Source organism: Rhamphochromis longiceps, linkage group LG9 (assembly GCF_057381845.1).
Source record: "Rhamphochromis longiceps isolate RC_006_pf linkage group LG9, R_longiceps_female_GT1.1, whole genome shotgun sequence".
NCBI classification, from domain to species: domain Eukaryota; kingdom Metazoa; phylum Chordata; class Actinopteri; order Cichliformes; family Cichlidae; genus Rhamphochromis; species Rhamphochromis longiceps.
In genome coordinates, this window is record NC_140565.1 from 15,388,348 (window position 1) to 15,407,382 (window position 19,035).

Genomic DNA, 19,035 nt, shown 5'->3' on the forward strand with positions numbered 1-19,035 from the left:
TTTCTCTGGTTACAAGGCACGTGTGTTAAACTGGTGCAAGGCAGTGGTTTCACATATGAGTAATCAGGGTTTCCATTCATTAAATCTCTGGTACATCTGTGGTGTGAAGTGTTTTAACCAAAACCAGCCTTATACACTCCTGTTTGCTAATTTTCTCCTTAAAACCGCTATGACTAGTGCAGGGATGTCAAACTAATTTCACATCGTAGGACACTTACAGCCAACTTTGATCTCCAGTGGGCCAGACCAGTGAAACACCCCCTTTCTGTCAGTGCACAGAGGTTCAACTACAAATTTAATCTCTGACATATCTTAATATAACATAAATTGCTTCAATTAAGACAGCTAAAGATAAAGAAATCTGTCAGCATCACTCTTTGGGCTTAACTGTGAGAAATATTACCAAAGAAATTCTGGTATTTCATTGCCCATCCTGTCCTGTAATTATAACAAAGAAAGTTCTTATTAATTCACAGATTGTTTTTTTTGTTTTTTTTGTTTTTTTAATTGTGAAACCACTGTTAAAAACCAAATCCCCAAACTGACATTTCTATAGTAAATGGTGAAAAACCTGGTACTTTTCTGTCATTTAATTGCTTATCTTTTACCTTGGTGTTACTCCTAAATATACAGTTACAAATCCAAAAGTTTAGGCCCTCTTTTGCGTTTTCCAAAGACATCCAGTAAGCCGGATCAGAGTCTTTGCCAGGTGGATTCAGGCCTCTGGACACCCCTGGACTAGAGTGCTAAAACACACGTAAAATGCATCTGACACTGTATCTAATGCCTATAGAAGTTCGGGTTGAATGACAGCTGACAGCTCGGACTTTTAAAAAAAAAAAAAGTCAGATTCAGGTTTTGTCAAAATTTGGAGAGTGTGATCACTTTCCAAAGAGCTCCAGTGCTCCTGGTACACCTCCTGGGGTCACATGAGAATTGTGGAATCCATTCGGGAATGCCGTCTAACATTTGGTGGCCTTCTGAAACCCACTGTCACGGAGGAGCAGGGAGGACTCGGCGCAGACTGAAATCTCAGAAAAACAGGTTTATTTACACACTCCAGGTGCACTATATACAGGTGAAGGAGAAGGGGGCCAGGGTTCCCAGGGGTGCAGAGCGGGGTCGGGAAAAGCGTCCAGAGTCTCCAAACCAAACACGAGAAATCTGCATACAGAGAACAAGGGTTAGCACGGAACTTTCACGGACAGAGCTCAAAACTGGCTGAGGCTAAAGTAGCACTGACGAGCGTTATTCAATAGTCCAGCGGCGAGGTGCTCTCAGTCACTGCCTTAAGTAGCGGGAGCAAACAAGGTGAGGAGCCACAGGTGATTGCCTACAGGTGGTGGAGGCCGGGAGCTCACAATGAGCTCCGCCCAGGCAGCGAGCAGAGAGAGGAGAGAGAGAAAAGACAAAACATAACATGTAGCCACACAGGGCCAGCCGAGCAGGCACGGGGACCATGACAGTACCCCCCCCCCCCCTCAACGGGAGCCTCCCGGCGACCCACCAGGCTTACCCGGATACCGACGATGGAAGTCCCGGATCAACTCCTTGGCCAGGACAGCCGACCGGGGCACCCAGGATCGTTCCTCCGGCCCGTAGCCCTCCCAATCCACCAGGTACTGGAAACCCCGTCCCCGGCGCCGAGAGTCCATAATACGAGTGATGGCGTACACCTCCTGACCATCCACAAGCTGGGCGGGCGGAGGGGCCCTAAGAGGGGGGCACAGCGGGCTGGAGAGCACGGGCTTGACCTGAGAGACGTGGAAGACGTTGTGTATGCGCATATTGCGCGGCAGCTTCAGGCGAACAGACACCGGGTTGACAACAGAGTCAATTTCAAAAGGCCCAAGGAAGGTGCGAATAGGCACAAAGCGAGTGGACAGCCATACCTTCTGACCCGCGGCGTATGCAGGGGCAGGGGTCCGACGGCGATCAGCGAGGGCCTTGTTTCGCTCCTTAGTTCGGAGCAGGGCCGCTCTGGTAGTACGCCAGGCCCGACGGCACCTTCGGAGGTGGTGTTGCAGAGAGGGGACCGCATGCTCGCCTTCAAGAGCAGGAAACAGCGGCGGTTGGTACCCCAGAGAAGCCTCGAACGGCGACATCCCCGTGGCGGACAACGTGAGGCTGTTATGAGCGTACTCAATCCACGGTAACTGGTCGCTCCAGGTGCCTTGATTGTGGGAGACAACACAGCGAAGGGCAGCTTCCAGCTCCTGGTTGGCACGCTCCGTCTGTCCGTTGGTCTGAGGGTGAAAACCAGATGAAAGACTAACCTTTGCGCCCAGGGTCGTGCAGAACTCTTTCCAAACCCGCGAGGTGAACTGAGGGCCTCTGTCGGACACGATGTCGTCAGGGATGCCGTGCAGCCTAAACACATGTGCCGTGAGCAGTTGAGCAGTCTCCAGTGCGGTCGGGAGCTTTGTGAGGGCAACAAAATGTGCAGCCTTAGAAAAACGGTCCACAATGGTTAGTATTACTGTGTTACCTGAAGAGGACGGCAGCCCCGTGACGAAGTCCAGGGCGATGTGGGACCAGGGCCGGCCAGGAGTGGGGAGAGGCTGGAGCAACCCAGACGGCGGTTGGTTGGGACGCTTGTTTTGAGCGCACGTGGGACAGGCGGTCACATAGTCTCTAGTGTCTTTTATCAGGGAGGGCCACCAGAAGTAACGTTGCAAGAAGGAGATCGTGCGATGAAGTCCAGGGTGGCAGGAAAAGCGGGCGGTGTGACCCCACTGGAGAACACGTGACCTGACGGACGTGGGAACATAAAGCCGCCCTGGTGGGCCCGTCCCTGGGTCGGGTTCGGTGACTTGCGCCTCGAGGATTTGGGATTCAATCGCCCAAGTGACTGCTCCGAACACGCAGGAGGAGGGGAGGATGGGCTCAGGGTCAGGGTCTTTCTCCGTAACGGTGAACAGCCGGGAAAGGGCGTCAGGTTTTACGTTTCGTGACCCGGGCCTGTAGGTGAGAGAAAAGTCAAACCGTGAGAAAAACAGAGCCCACCTGGCCTGCCGGGAGTTGAGACGCGTCGCTGACCGGATGTACTCCAGGTTTTTGTGGTCTGTCCATACAATAAAGGGATGCTCAGCGCCCTCTAGCCAGTGCCTCCATTCCTCTAGTGAGAGTTTCACAGCCAGCAGCTCTCGGTCCCCGATGTCGTAATTCCGCTCCGCTGGTGTGAGGCGGCGAGAGAAGAAGGCACACGGGTGGAGTTTACCTTTAAAGCGCTGAGACAGGACTGCCCCAACCCCCGTCTCCGACGCATCCACCTCCACCACGAACTGTTGGTTGAGGTCAGGCTGTTGAAGGATAGGAGCGGTGGCAAACCTTTCCTTTAGGCAGGCGAACGCCTCCTGGGCTGGCGGGTCCCACTGAAACGACACCTTCGGGGAAGTAAGTCTTGTGAGAGGCAATGCGATCTTACTATAATCTTTAATGAAGCGCCTGTAGAAATTGGCAAAGCCCAAAAAACGCTGGAGCTGCAGGCGATTTGGGGGCTTGGGCCAGTCTAGGACTGTTTGGACCTTTGCCGGGTCAGGCTTCAGATTACCTTGAGCGATGATGTACCCCAAGAACGCCACTGAGTCTACGTGGAAGTCACATTTCTCCGCCTTCACAAAGAGTCTGTTCTCCAACAGGCGCTGGAGAATCTGTCTCACATGGACTTCGTGCTCCTTCACAGTCTTTGAAAAACAAGAATGTCATCAAGGTAGACAAAAGCACAGCGGTTAATAAAATCCCTGAGGACATCATTGACTAGCGCTTGGAAAACAGCAGGGGCGTTCGTCAGACCGAAGGGCATTACCAAATACTCAAAATGACCAAGATGTGTATTGAATGCCGTCTTCCACTCGTCTCCCTTTCGAATCCTCACTAGGTGGTAAGCGTTTCTCAGATAGAGTTTGGTGAACACTGTAGCCCCTTGAAGTAGTTCAAAGGCAGAGGAGAGAAGGGGCAGCGGGTATTTGTTTTTGATCGTGATTCTGTTGAGGCCACGATAGTCTATACACGGCCGGAGGGTTTTGTCTTTCTTGCTGACAAAAAAAAAAAAAAAAAAAACCCGCACCCACAGGAGAAGAAGAGGACCGCATAATGCCCGCAGCCAGCGAGTCGGTGATGTATTTCTCCATTGTCTCTCTCTCAGGTTGGGTGAGACTATACAAGCGGCCAGAGGGAAGCGGCGCCCCCGGGAGGAGGTCAATGGCACAGTCGTAGGGCCTGTGGGGGGGGGGAGCATTTTTGCTTTGTCCCTGCTGAATACTGCTGCCAGGTCGTGATAGACAAAGGGAACAGCGGACAAATCGCACTCCTCTGTGGGCTCAACTGTGGTTAGCCGAGTGACCGGGGGGGTGGCAGTTTTAAGACAGTTCATGTGGCATTCCACACTCCACCCCGTAACACGCTCTTTCTTCCAGTCTATCTGGGGGTTATGTTGCACCAACCAGGGGTAACCTAACACAAGTGGTGCAAACGGTGTCTTGAACACGAAGCTAATCCTTTCAGTATGGTTACCGGAGAGTGTGAGAGACAAGGGTTCAGTAATATGAGTGATGTCTGGCAAACGTTGGCCTGATAAGGCAGACACACGGAGCGGATTAGGCAAAGCTGTGGTAGCAACGTTCAGCTTTGTGGCTAGTGAGATATCAATGAAGCTCTGCTCAGCACCAGAGTCTATTAATGCAGAAAGAGGGTGAATCGCTGTCTGTATCATGAGCTTTGCGGGCAATGTTAAACGTGGATGGGAGTGTTTACCAGACAGGTCGCCCACCAGTACCCTCTCCATTACTGGTGGGCGCGCTCTTTTGCCAGAGCCGGGCAGGTGGAGATAAAGTGACCCTTACGACCGCAATACAGGCACTCACCAGCGGAGAACCGACGCTGACGTTCCGCGGGTGAAAGGCGGGAGCGTCCTATCTGCATCGGCTGCTCTCCTTCTTCGCCCCCGCTGTACTCACGGGCTCCTCGTGACTCGGGGGAAGGGTCTCTTGTTGCCCGCGGCTCCCGCGGTGCGTGCCTCCGCACGCTCCGGCGCGCACGCAGCCGATCATCCACCTGAATACACAGCGACATAACAGCCTCCAGAGATTGAGGGAGTTCACGCATCATTAATTCGTCCTTTAGGTCGTTGTTGATGTTGTTTAGTAACGTGGTCCTTAATGCCTCCTGCCCCCACTTTGTTTGCGCTGCCAGGGTCCAAAAATCAACAGAATAATCAGCCATGCTGCGCTTACCTTGTTTAAGGTTGAGTAAGCGGTGACCGGCGGCTTCTGTGCTGGAGCCCTTATCAAACACAGCCTTAAACTTGGAAAGGAAGTCAGCATACGTAATTACAGGGTTTGCTTGAAGTTGAGCCTGCGCCCAGGTCAAAGCACGGTCACGTAACAGCTGAACGAAATAGGCGATCTTGACCTCATCGCTAGAAAAGACATGTGGCAATTGGCGAAAATGCATAGCGCACTGCATCAAAAACCCCGCGCACTTCCCCAGCTCCCCCGTGAATGCCTCAGGTGTGGGCAACAGCTTATCCAAAGACACAGAGGAGAGAGGTGGTGCAGCAGCGCTTGCAGCAAAGCCTGATGTTACCTGAGGAGATGAGGCAGAGGCTGGGCGCTCCGGGGGGCTCGCCTCTAGTGGTGTTCGTTGGGCGACGGCCAGAGCCAAGGCGGCCACCTCTCCACTGAGCCGGACTAACATCTGCTCGTGCCGGTGTAGTAGCTCCTCCAAGGTAATCGGGGCCGGGGCCGAGGAAGCAGAGTCCGCTGAGTCCATGGTTGGCTGGACTATTCTGTCACGGAGGAGCAGGGAGGACTCGGCGCAGACTGAAATCTCAGAAAAACAGGTTTATTTACACACTCCAGGTGCACTATATACAGGTGAAGGAGAAGGGGGCCAGGGTTCCCAGGGGTGCAGAGCGGGGTCGGGAAAAGCGTCCAGAGTCTCCAAACCAAACACGAGAAATCTGCATACAGAGAACAAGGGTTAGCACGGAACTTTCACGGACAGAGCTCAAAACTGGCTGAGGCTAAAGTAGCACTGACGAGCGTTATTCAATAGTCCAGCGGCGAGGTGCTCTCAGTCACTGCCTTAAGTAGCGGGAGCAAACAAGGTGAGGAGCCACAGGTGATTGCCTACAGGTGGTGGAGGCCGGGAGCTCACAATGAGCTCCGCCCAGGCAGCGAGCAGAGAGAGAGGAGAGAGAGAAAAGACAAAACATAACATGTAGCCACACAGGGCCAGCCGAGCAGGCACGGGGACCATGACACCCACATGCTCTGGGATGATATCACTGGGAAAGCTTAGAAGCTTTCATTGCTTCTAGGCAACCATGCAAACATAATCACTTAAGAGCTTCTGGAAATACTTGAGAAGAAAGAAAGCTAAAAGGAATAGCAATTTTCAGGCAGTATTACCCAGATAAGGTCTTAGCTGTTCCCTTTTTAAATTCTTTCTCATTCAGGACTGATGGATGCATTAGCTGGTACCAACAAAAGTTTTAAAAAGTCCATGAACTTAATTTAATGTAAAGTAAACCTGATATTTTAGATTCTTTAGTGTGCTTTTGGCCAGTTAGAGTGTCATACATACCAGGTGTTGTGGAATGCTAGGAAGCAGTGGAGAAAGTGGAGCACGCTGGGTGCACAAGTTCTCTTCCTGTTTATCCATTAAGGGGTCCACTCAGTGCCTGAGAGATAAGATAATCTAGGATCCATGAATGTCCTATGTCAGCATGGACTTTTTGTGTGTGCGTGCGTGTGTGTGTCAGAAAACTTTCCTTGACCTTAGTCTAAACCAGAGGACCATTTTCACTTCTATATTTATCATTTTCTAACCAAAAGAATACCTCGTGCATTCTGTCCTCAGCAAAATTCTGCATGACTTAGGTTTTATTATGGCTCTGGATCATTCCTGTTGTTGCTTCATGCAATCATTGTTATGAACTGTAACGAATGCAGAGAATCCTGCCAAGTAAAACTGTTTTTGTGTGATCGAGAACTGATGGCATCTTCTTGTGCCTCGTGATGTCTTCAGAGAGCTGCATGACTGGACATGTAGCTGAAGTTTACAAGTGGTGCACACAGCTTATGCAAACAGCAGCCTATAAGACATTTGCAGTTCCAGATATGTAGATCAAATAATAAAGATTATCTAGAAGTGGATTTACACAGAGAACTACGAGCAATATTTTGTCAGAGAGGAAAGAAGGACTCTTTGCCATTAAGCGCACACAAGAGGCGTTCACATTTCTTTCTTTACTACACCTGCATCCATGAGGTATGCCATGGGCTTTTTTATGGTTATGCAACTATATTGTTGCAATTAATAATGGAAATAAAAGCCACAATAGCTTTACTTCGCTGAGAAATATGCCTCAACAGGAATTTAACCTCCAGAAAACCTTCAGTGTTCTTTATCACTTTTCTATGCAAGATGGATCTGCTTGTGTAGTGGATTTGAGTGTGGATATTTACAGTGTCACACTATATGAGTGACAGGTATTCATGGTCAACCCTAACATAAATCCCTATATCTATATGACTTTATATAATAAGCTTGTTATTCACTAAACATCATTATATTCCTTTATTGTTCGGCCTAAATGTTTTTTAATATATGAACCATTTACCACGTTTAACATCCCCCCAAGTTTTTTTTTCTTTATAGAGACAAACTCTCAGTATTAGGAGTGAATGAGACTGCATGCATGCATGTTGTAAAATCATTAGATATCCTTATCAGCTGCCAAGGCTGAAATAATGCGCTCTCTCTTTTTCTTTTTATCCTTCACTCCCCTCTCTTTGTCAGAGGCTTGAACCATTTGATGAAAGGTCAAGTGTACTTTTCTGTAGTCTGTTAACACCTGCACATTAAACTCAGCTTGTGTGAGTGAGTGAGTGAATGAGAGAGAGAGAGAGAGAGAGAGAGAGAGAGAGAGAGAGAGAGAGAGAGAGAGAGAGAGAGACTCCCTCCCCTTGTTCCTTATCCACTTCTGCTTCCAGCTGTTGCTGCATTCCTATGCCCGTCGGAAAGCCGTCGGCCTTTTTTACGCGTGTGTGTGTGTGTGTGTGTGTTTGGAGTGTGTGCTTGTGTTTGTGATTGTGACAACCGGGATCAAAAGTCTTTCCTAGAGATCTGCACGTTGCCTGTGCTGTGCATGGAATGTATCTCCCGTCAAGACAGAAGCTGCGGCTACAGCAAAGGCAGAAATAAGCTAAAAACTCTATTTGGGGGAGTTTTGTGCAAACAGCATACCTCTCGATCTTGGATCAGTTTCGCAATTGCGTCCTTTCCTGCACAATGACAGAAGTGGCCATTCCCGCTTCAGTAATGGTGAGTGAGTTTTTGTACCTATAGGCTGTGGATTTAAAAAGTGGAAGAATGTATGTTAATTATCAAAATGTGTTCTTGTAAATTAGGTTTATTTTTGCTTTGCTTCACAGCGCTGCAATACTTTCAAAGTAAGCTGTAACGTTATCTGACTTCAATTGAGGATTTTGTTCGGCAAAATCAAACGCAGATTACCTTTTGGTTTGTTAGCGGGCAGGTACAACGTGAAAATGTAGGTGTACTTTTCGTGATTCCACCGACGATCCAACGTTGCTGCTGATGGCAGCTCTAACTGGAACATTGTAGAAATTTGAAATGATAAGATATCGTTTTGTAAGATTTTTTGCAAATATCAGTCCGCAGAGTACGCAGTGATATTGAAGCCCAACACGGGCTCTGAAGCCCTATGGCTACATAATGGCAAGGCCACAAATCTATCTATCTATCTATCTATCTATCTATCTATCTATCTATCTATCTATCTATCTATCTATCTATCTATCTATCTATCTATCTATCTATCTATCTATCTATCTATCTATCTATCTATCGTGATGCAAAAAAACCGGTGGATACAATTCTTCTGACATACTGTTGCCAACCGTAACGCTGAAAACATATTTTATATGATTGCTTTTTATTTCACTGGGTATCTGCCAGGTGGAAAAAGGAAAAGCAGAAGTCAGTGTGGAGAGCATAGAAGTGACCAATAGCTTAAGAAAAACAAAGATTTTTGGAAACTGTATGTAATGCTGATTTATGAAGGTAACTGCTTGAATTATATGTGCTGTATAGGCTCATATTATGTTTGGAGGCCACTGGTGGAACTTGGGGATTTTTCACCATTAATCTTTTTTCCTCATATCTGAATTCTTTAGTCTGCATTTTAATCTGTGTCTACCTGCCCCCCCCCCCCCCCCCATACCCCAATACACAAGCACACACACAGACACACACACACACACACACATAGTTTGTTTCTTTTGTTATCTCGAACTCCATCTCCTCTTTTCTTTCCTTTTCCAGCAGTCACAGCTCATTTCACCATACAAGAAGATATGTGTGCTTTAGTAAACCCGTCCACTAGCTCACTGTCTCCCCTTGTCTCGCTGTCATATCCGGCCCTGTGGAAACCAAACATGAGTTGATCCCCTGCATGTGGCAGTTAAAGTAATCTGGGCTTTTCCACAGACACACACACCCTCACTAGAAATTCAACTTACATTTCCTCCAGCTTTGAGTCAGCTGCAAAAACAATGGACTTTTTTTCCTGTCATCTAGCACTTTGCTAAAAGACTGCAAAACTGCCAGTAGGGATGTGAGAGAGTTTGAGCGTGACAGATATTTGTGCTGTTTAACAAGCGGCTCACAGACACGTTTTAATCGGCTTTCAGCGGTTTTAACCAAAACAAATGCAAACACACAACAGCAATGCAAACCAAGGACAAGGGATGCACATTATTAAGCATACAGTATTTTGAAAAGCCATGTATATATGAATGCATGAGGGACATTTTAATCTGATTTAAAATGTTATTGAAGACATTACTGCAAACATACTGTTTACCAAGGACAAGGGAGGACGATAACCCTGAATTGCCCCATATGAAGGACACTGAGAGAGGGACTCCATATTAAATAGCATCTGTGATACAATGCTGGCTTTGTCAGGTGGGAGGAGGAGAGGGTCATGCTGGAATGTAAGGGGAGGGGATGGAGAAAGACAGAAGAGAGAAATATAACTAGGCAAAGCACTGAAAGCATTTTTAGACAAATACAACATAGCTGATGTTAAGTTGTGTAAGACTGAGACCACCCTCAGCTCCACTTTTTGGTCAAGTTTGTACCACAGATTGTAGTCATCACAAGCTGCCTATCTTTAAGGCCAACACTACCACAGAAGAAAAAGATGGCAAAAACAAATATATGCATTAAAATGATGAAAGAACCATCCTGATGGCGCACTTCTCCCACCATTTTTGAAGTTTTCAGCTAGAAAGCAAAAGCCTGTGAATTATCCCAAACTGCTTATTCATAGATGCAAATAATAATTTTTTTTAATATCCCAACTGCCATTCATCAACTGAGCCAGAGGACCTGAGAAAAAAATGTAATGTTATGGTTCTCCCTATCTAAATTGCCCAAGCCAGTTCATGATGGCAATATGCTCACAATACTATGAAAACCATAACATTTGATTTGGCCTTTTCAAACAGACATATTGTGCACTAGCTTTTCCAACTAGTGCACTAAAGAGTTGTTCTAACATTGGAACATTTTTGAGAGCAGGACCTTTCCTGTGAATGTGGGTTTGAGAATGCTGTCTGCAGTAACATACAGCAGCTGTGATGAGGAAAGTAACTGAAAGAGAAGGAAATGCAAAAACCGTTTAAAGCAAATACAAAAAGAGGAAGAAGTTGACAGAGGAAAGCAAGGATGGGATGGAGAAAATAAAAATGACCCAGCTGCAACAGTCTGAGAATGCTGAGTCTTTCCACTTGGTTTTATGAGTCCTCTCTCTCTTCTACCTTCCACTGCTATCTTCTTTTTCATTACCCCACACTACCCTCTCATCTCCTTTTCTGTTTCCAGATGCAGGGCAAACAAAGCATTTCGGGGAGACTCAGCTGTTTTACAGATGGGATCAAAGACAAATTGTGTGTGCTTGTGCCTTTCTTCCATTTTGTGCACGCTATATTGTGCATTTGTGAGGTCAGTTCAGTCACTTTCCAATAGAAGGTTTATTTTAAATCTGGGATTAAAATTTTTATTAAAAAAGTAAGTGGGAGGATGTGTGCTTGGAATGTTTTCCTATGGGCAATATTTTCTCAGTGTTTCATATCATTGTGTAGAAATCTTCGACTTATACATTTACTGTATTAGACTTTCTTTGAGTCAGCTTGGTATGTATTTCTGTATTTCCCACATTAGATTCTGGCAGAAGACCTCCTATGCTTGAATCTGGTTTCAAGCATAGTACATCCCATTACTGAGTAGAGAACTTTATATCCATCCTTACGTGACTTTTTTTGTAGTTTGATAAACATGATAAACATTTATTTTTTTAAGTTATATTTGAAATGAGCAAGTCTTTGCCTTGACACCAAACATTATACAAATATGGGTGAAAATGTGATGTACTGTTAAGACAATCTAGGAGCAGAGACATGTATGCAACAAAGAATTAGGAAACAAACAAGGACACTTAAACACTGAGTGCTTGTTTAGTTTGAGTACAGTTTGGGAAATGTTGGTTAAGATTGTTTAACTAAGGATAAAGAACCATCATGCTTTTTTTTTTGCACGGCATTAGTTTTCATCCTCCATGCTCAGTTTTTACGGGACTCTGTCTCTGTACATATACGTATATCATTCAGTAATCCCATACTTTAGCTTTCACATCTTAATTCCCTGATAGCAAAGTGACTGCTGTTGGAATCAAACACCATGAAGATGAAAGCGCTGGAGTCTGGATACTCAGAATGGGGGTTGACACACTTCACTGCTCTGCTTTAACTAGAGTAAACATGGCCACAGACATGTCTTGACCCGCCTAAGCCAGAGCTCACCTGGTAAAAGAAGGTGAAGGCGGAAGGGGGCTTTGAAAACAAAAAGAACCACAGAAAGACAAAGAAGAGGAATGATGGGATAGAGTGAGCCATTTCTGAAAGAACAAGTCAAGGGAGAGTCAAGAAGGTGGGAATAGACTTCAAGGAGCGTGTGTAGGAATGCAAGGTACTGAGGCCTTCACACATAAAAGGGTCTTTGAAATGCACTTCTGCCTAATTTTCAGCAAGCTTCTGTGACCTTTATTCAGCTGATGTTGCCATCACACACTGAGTATTTGCTTTGTCTACAGCAAGGACAAAAATCGGTAGAATGTGGGCCGATACCTTGGTGCGATTGCAAAAAGAACTGGTGTGTGACTTTATTTGTAGATTTTTGTGTGTGGATAGGGGATGTAAGGGTGGCTGAACTGCTAGAATGTATGTGTGTGTGTGTGTGTGTGTGTGTGTGTGTGTGTGTGTGTGTGTGTGTGTGTGTGAGCAATGATGGTGTCCAAGCAGTAAAGGAAGTGATCTCAGGGCGGAAACTTAGCGCTGAATTAGAGGAAGTGCAGAGCTGACTTTGATTTGTGTTTCCCTTCATGGTGATTGGAGGAAAAGGCGAAAAGACAGGAGGAAAGAAGAAGGACAGGCAGGAAGAGGAGAAGCCAAGAAGGCCGCCTAGTATGGAAAACAGATTAAATGCAAAAGAGGCCTCGAGAGAAAGGAAGGAATCACTGAAATCATTAAAGCAATGACACATTAGGATTTGAAAGAGGAAGGGAGAAAAGGAAATGACAGGAGCAGGAAAATGACATGTGGTTGTGATAGTTTCTTATATGCTGTAATCATCTCTGCATGGTGAGAAGCATTTAAGTCATCCACTGGTGTGTGTGTGCGTGCATGTTTGTGTTTTTGATTGTGTGTGTGGACACAAATACAGTAGTAGCAAGACTGTTTTCTTCTTCTTCTCCTCTGTTAAATTACAGAGTACTCCGTGGGCTGTTTTTGGCACACAATCTGAGTGTGTTTCCTCAAACATACACATTCACATATTTTGGGCATTTTTTGATTTAGTTTTCTTTTATCTCCACTTCACAGTTTGTCATAGCGTTCCTTTATTTTTCTTGTACTTTACCTCGTTTTTTTTCCATTGCATCACACATATTCCCACCATTAGGGAATGCTTGGACTTCAACATTGAGTCCATACAAAATAAGAACAGTCAAAATTAAACCACTCTCACAGTCACTGCAGTTTTGCTGTGAGATAGATGCTTGAGGAAATATGCCCAAATACAAAGTTTATCACCCTGGGAGCATAGCTGAGCTCAATCTGCCTGTTAGATTAGGAGATGCCTTGCTTATGACATAATTTGAACTGTGCCATACTGTTTGATAAATGCTGAACAGGACTTAGAAAATGGTAAGAAGTGGGTTTTGTGTGCAGGAAGACATTGCAGCTTCAATTACATATATATTATATTTTAATGGAGCACATTCTGAATATTTCTCATCAGCATGCTTATTTGCATGTTAACATTTTTTGGTGACAATAAAAATTTCAGGTGATATAAAATTAAGAAGAATTATTCACTGGCCACCATGAATATCCACCCAAGTCATGGTCAGGATTTAAAGTCATGCAACCTGGGTAAATGATGTGCACTTGCTTTGTCACTGCTATGGCCGTGCACAAGCACAAGCTTTGCTGTGTATTTACTTTAAGTAGTATACTGCTCATAGCATGCACAGAGAAACTCAGTTACCTTATTAGTTACTCTGTATCTCTCTTTATCCAGACACATTAATTGCAGCAGAGTGATGGCAGACTTTAACAGTTTGTGGGAAGTCTGCTTTCATGAAACATTTCTCTCATTTCTCCCCACTGCGGAAAAAAAAATCTATTTTCCTCTCATTTTCTACTTGGAACATTTTCAGAATCAGAGTTCATTTCACGTGGCAGCTGGGTAAGCTGTGGGCAGTTTTTTCCCCTTCTTTTCATTTTTTTCTTTTCTTTTTTTGTGTGGTTTCTTTATTTGAGTGTTTCTATGTTTGATCATTCCACGCAGGTCATTCCCAAGTTTTGTCATAATTGTGTACACTGCTACATGTCTGGATTGTTTTTGTTTACATTTATGTGTCTGCCTGAATGTGTACACAGGAATCGGAGATGATGTTTCAACCAGAGTCCGATCAGATCTCTCCAGGTGAACCTAAGGTCAGAATACACACAGACACAGGAAAACACATATGCACACATTCACAAGTTTTATGTGGTTTTTGAACAAATCCAGCATGAACACAGTCGCACAATGGCACATTCATTTTAGTCTTATGACTATAAAGTGTGTTTTTAAAATGACCTTTGCACTGACTCTTGCTTGTAGTCTCCGCCCCTGGACCTGATCGACACAGGGAAAGGACTAAAAGTCCAGACAGCAACTCCTCATCTGGTTAGCCTGGGCAGTGGGAGACTGAGTGTGGCTATTACTGTTCTGCCACTGAAAGAGGGTAACGCACACAAAAAACCCCAGACACAATTTACAGTAAATACACAAACTCAGCATGGGCAGGTTATTAAGTCAGTAGCCACAATTTTTCACATTCATTCCTAATGTAGCACATCCTCACAGCTTCAAATGTTAATTCAACTTAATTTTATTTATATAGCTTTGAATCAAAGCAACAGATATCTCAAGGTGTTTTGTATCAGATGTCCCTATAAGCAAGCACGTGGTGGACAGTGGGAAAGAAAAAAATCCCTTTTAACAGGAAGAAACCTCCAGCAGAACCACCTTCAGGGAGGGCTGTCTGTCCGTCATGACCGGTTGAGGATGAGGGCATGGAGACAGGACAAAGGACACACAAGGACACACTGTGGAAGACAGCCAGAGATTAATATTGACTAATGATTACGTAGAAGAATAAAATGGAAAGGGGGTTACTCCCACTAGGTTTATATCTGGGACTCTCCACCATTTGACCTTAGAACTGAAGAAGCTTCTCGGATGAGAGGTGAAACGTCTTCAAGCAACTTAAAGAAGTCCAGACGCTTTTCTTTGCAAGCTCCTTTGACTACGATGACCTGGATGACTGAGAACCTTCACAGACAAAATGGAAAGCCCTTTATTGTCATTATACATGTACAACAAAATTGTGGGTGCTCCACATCAACTGTGCCAGAAAAAAAATATAAATAAAATATAAGTAGTAGACAGCAGGAATCAACAGCAAAAAGAAGAAATATATACAAACCAAGAGAAATATATACAAAAATAAGAGAAAGGCACACATTAGAGAAGTAAAAGAGAGTTTAAAAAAAGGTGAGTGAAGAAGAAACACTCAATACAATTATGGGAAGCCCCTAGCAGCTTAGACCTATTGCAGCACTAAGGAGAGGTTTGGGATCACCTGATCCAGCCTATATGCTAAGCTTTACAAAGAAAAGTTTTAAGCCTAATCTTAAAAGTAGACCGGGTGTCTGTCTCCTTAATCCAAACTGGGACCTGGTCCCATCGAAGAGGGGCCTGTTCGGGTTGCTGTAGCCCTGTTTTTTCCGGTCTGCATGTCAAGTATCCTTGGGCAAGATACTAACCCCAAGTTGCTCTCCGATGCGTCCATTGCAGTGTGAATGTAGTTAGACAGCACAAAGTATCGAGAAAGGGCTTGTGTGACTGGGTGAATGTGGCATGTTGTATAGAGCGCTTTGAGTACTCTGGGAGAGTAGAAAAGCGCTATATTTGAAAGCTGAAGGGTCTGCCTCCCTTCTAGGAACAGCATGTAAACCTGCAGTCTGAGAGCAAAATGCTCTGTTATGAGGGTCAATATGGCACATTCAGATCTTTAAGATGAGATGGGTCGTGATTATTCAAGACCCTGCTTGTGAGAGAAAGGATTTTGAATTTGATTCTGAATTTAGCAGAGAGCTAATGAAGAGAAGCCGCTATGGGAGAAATATGCCCTCTCTTTGCCCTACCTTTGCCCACCTTTTCCCACTCTTTTTCTCCCAAATATTGGCCCTTTTCCCAGGACAAGTCACTTCATTTCTGTGGTTACTGCAGAAGTGAGTTGGGGGGTGATGCTGTGGAAAAGTGATACTGTGTCAAACATTGAGCCAGTGCATATTTATACAAGTTATTCAATCCAATTCCATGGTTACTGTTGCTTATTAACATTCATTCATTGTCATGTGTTGGTTAAGGCACAGCCTGAACCCACAGTTAGCCATGAAAAAATGAAGAGAATGCTTTGGCAACAGAGTACAACCCAAACAACAGTAACACAAATGACACACATCGCGTGGTTTCATGACTCTGTTTCATGCAGCAGAGCAAGCGCACTTGCTTTATTAAATCCAGACATTTTATTTGGAATGTTCACTGCTATTTATATCAGGCCAGTATACAGTTTTTTCCATAACAAACAACTGACTACAATTAATAAAACACACTATATTAGTTCCTGTACTGTAAGGGTGGAGTATTATAGTTATTTATACTTCCTCTACTATCAGCTATCCGCAGGTTTCTAGAATTTCTCACCGTCTAACACACACACACACACACACACACACACACACACACACACACACACACACACACACACACACACACACACACACACACACACACACACACACACACATCAATTCAGCAAGCCACAGGTTTCACAGCTTCATTACTCATTCAGGTAGTATTATAAATCAAAGTGAAGTGAGAGGCACACTTGTACTAGTGATTATTATTTATTAGCCCGAAGACAGGACACTGAATACTAATACAAACTGACAGGCATTATATTAAAAGCTTTAAAAGACAGCAAATATCTGCCCTTACAAGCATTACAGTGATAACTCTCATTCATAAACTTCTTCCATAGATCACAAGGCTCTGATTATACCCCAGTGAGCCAGAGAAGTCTTTTTACTTGTCTTGTCTTCTCTTTGCAATGAGAACAGTGCACACTGCATTTTATATGAATGGATTTGACACTTAACCCTTAGTCGGGGTTAATGCAGAAATAAACTTACAAACAGTACAAGGGCAGACCTTGACGTCAGAGTCAGCTTTGTGACATTTCCACTTCATCATCGCTGCCCACTGCTTTGACACACACTTTGAAGAATGCTAAGAATGTGAATAAGACCTTTTAGGAAAACTGAGTTTGTACTCCACAATGTGTCTGCATGATAACAGCATTAGATATAAGACCCTTTAATTATGACTCACACCACCTATATAGACATGATAAATCTAATTCTATCCCCTATATTTATATATTCTACTGATTGCAAAAAAATGTGTTTCTTTATGTTTCAGGGGTAACACGCATAGGCACAGAAGATGCTCCAATTCCTCAGGATATTACCATTCAAGGACCTGGCATCGAGGCAGAGCATTGTCTAATCATCAATGAAGGTCTGTGTTGGTTCACTTTCTCTGAAATGACGTCATAATTTTGGCAGGCCCCAGAATAAACACAGCTCTATTGTCTTTTCCACACTGGCAAGAGTGCTTACATCTTTACAGCATGTCGTGGGAAAGGGGAAATGACTCCTCCTTTCATTAGCAAGCTTTTAATCTTTGTTTTTGAATCCTAAAATATTACTTCAAGTAAAATCCACTGAAAGCAAATCTGTGATTATATTTGGCATTTAGAAGATCTGCTCAATACCATCCCAAGTGCAATCATTGTTATTTTGTTTTTAGAAGATTATTCTGACAAAACAGCAGCGGAAGAATAATAAACTTTCTCAATCCTCTAAAGCCTAAAATTCTAATAATGTAAGAAAAGAAATATACTGTTTAAAATGAATATAAGACTGAGAAAGCCATCGAGCTGGATACCTGTTGGGCTTTTTATAGAATAGCTGTGAGGAGAAGGGAGGAACTGGATTATTAATTACGCTGTTGTTTTTGTTCTTGTGTGAAGCTTTGTTTTAATTACAGTAAATCTGAATAGTGAGTACCTTTTATTAACAGGGGATATTGCATGCTTTCAGAGGATGCCGTGTAGGAGCGGGATGATTAAGGCAGTTATCTCATGTCGGAGTGTAATGTTGGAGTGAATGGTAGTTCACTGTTACTCATTTCCCCTGACTATCTCCTCATTATCAACAGGAGGGGTGGTGACCCTGGACCCCTGTGGCCACCTCTGCAGTCTTGATGGAGTCCAGGTCACTGTACCAACACCACTCACTCAGGGTAAACTCTACACGCACACATGCGCACAGTGTAGGTCAGCCTGCTCTCAGGAAAAGCCTGTATACTGCACATTGGTATCAGCATACATGAGGATACAGGCCTTTTCACATACACACACTTTGAGATATTGCCATCTACTGGTCCTTATTAGTACTGGAGTTAATTGAAAGTTGACTTCATTGCTGACTGTAGATACTTAGTATTTCATAACTGGTGTGCAACAGAGAGACAGTGGTTAGTTTTCTGGGGGGGGGGTTTCTTTTATGGATTGGTTAACTCACATTCCAGTCTATCTGTGTGACTCATATGGGGACAGTTGAGTTTCTTCATGCAAACAACAGGTTGTGCAATATGTTTGTGTCCATGTACATCTACACACATGTAGTCATGTGAGTGTATTGATGCATTTCGGTATGTTTGTGTGTGTGTCTGTGTGTGTATTTTTGGGTAATTCGTAGTGGTTTGGAACAGCTAGCTCCTACAATGAGTCACAGCTTCCAGCATCTGCAGAGCATGCAAACCCTTTGGATTGTTATTGGAGACTGCAGAATGTTCTCAAAAAAAGAAAAGAAAAAAAGAAAGTGTAGTCACCCAAAGTTAAATGGATCTCTCTTCTTATCTTGTTCTTCATGCCCGCCTACGTAGACGTGTCTATATTTTGTCTGCGAGTATCTTAATCTGTCTATCTCTGGCCTTTCTTCCCTCTATTCTTTTCACTTCTCTGAATTGCTCCGTCATTTATTCAGTCACAGTATGCTCTCCCATTTTCTCCACAGCTTTGTCCTTCTTTCACCTTTCCCTGTCCTACTTAAAATGACAAGCAGCACACTCACTTGTCTGTCCTTTCTGTTTACAGTTTTCTCCTTTTTCTTGTGCCCTGGAAAAGGCCTGGACGGTTTAAGTTAAACATTGACAGGCCTATTTAACTTCCCGCTGTGCCTGGCTGACTCAAATATT

The 19,035-nt window shown here is 44.3% G+C and overlaps 1 protein-coding gene across 7 annotated transcripts in view; it reads left to right on the forward strand.

The window, feature by feature from the left end:
* Positions 1-8,000: 8,000 nt before the first annotated feature.
* Positions 8,001-19,035, forward strand: part of phldb2b (pleckstrin homology-like domain, family B, member 2b) — a 37,795-nt gene continuing 26,760 nt past the window's right edge. For 4 of the 7 annotated variants that reach the window (XM_085418456.1, XM_085418459.1, XM_085418458.1 and 1 more), the window contains exons 1-6: positions 8,001-8,331; positions 10,921-11,040; positions 14,037-14,093; positions 14,263-14,386; positions 17,194-17,292; positions 17,995-18,078. In XM_085418456.1, coding sequence (XP_085274582.1) covers positions 8,299-8,331; positions 10,921-11,040; positions 14,037-14,093; positions 14,263-14,386; positions 17,194-17,292; positions 17,995-18,078 — 517 coding nt within the window. In that variant the 5' untranslated portion in view covers positions 8,001-8,298. Of the gene's footprint in view, positions 8,332-10,920; positions 11,041-11,952; positions 12,064-14,036; positions 14,094-14,262; positions 14,387-17,193; positions 17,293-17,994; positions 18,079-19,035 lie in introns of those variants that run through there. The other 3 variants (XM_085418465.1, XM_085418457.1, XM_085418462.1) reach the window with 3 other exon arrangements.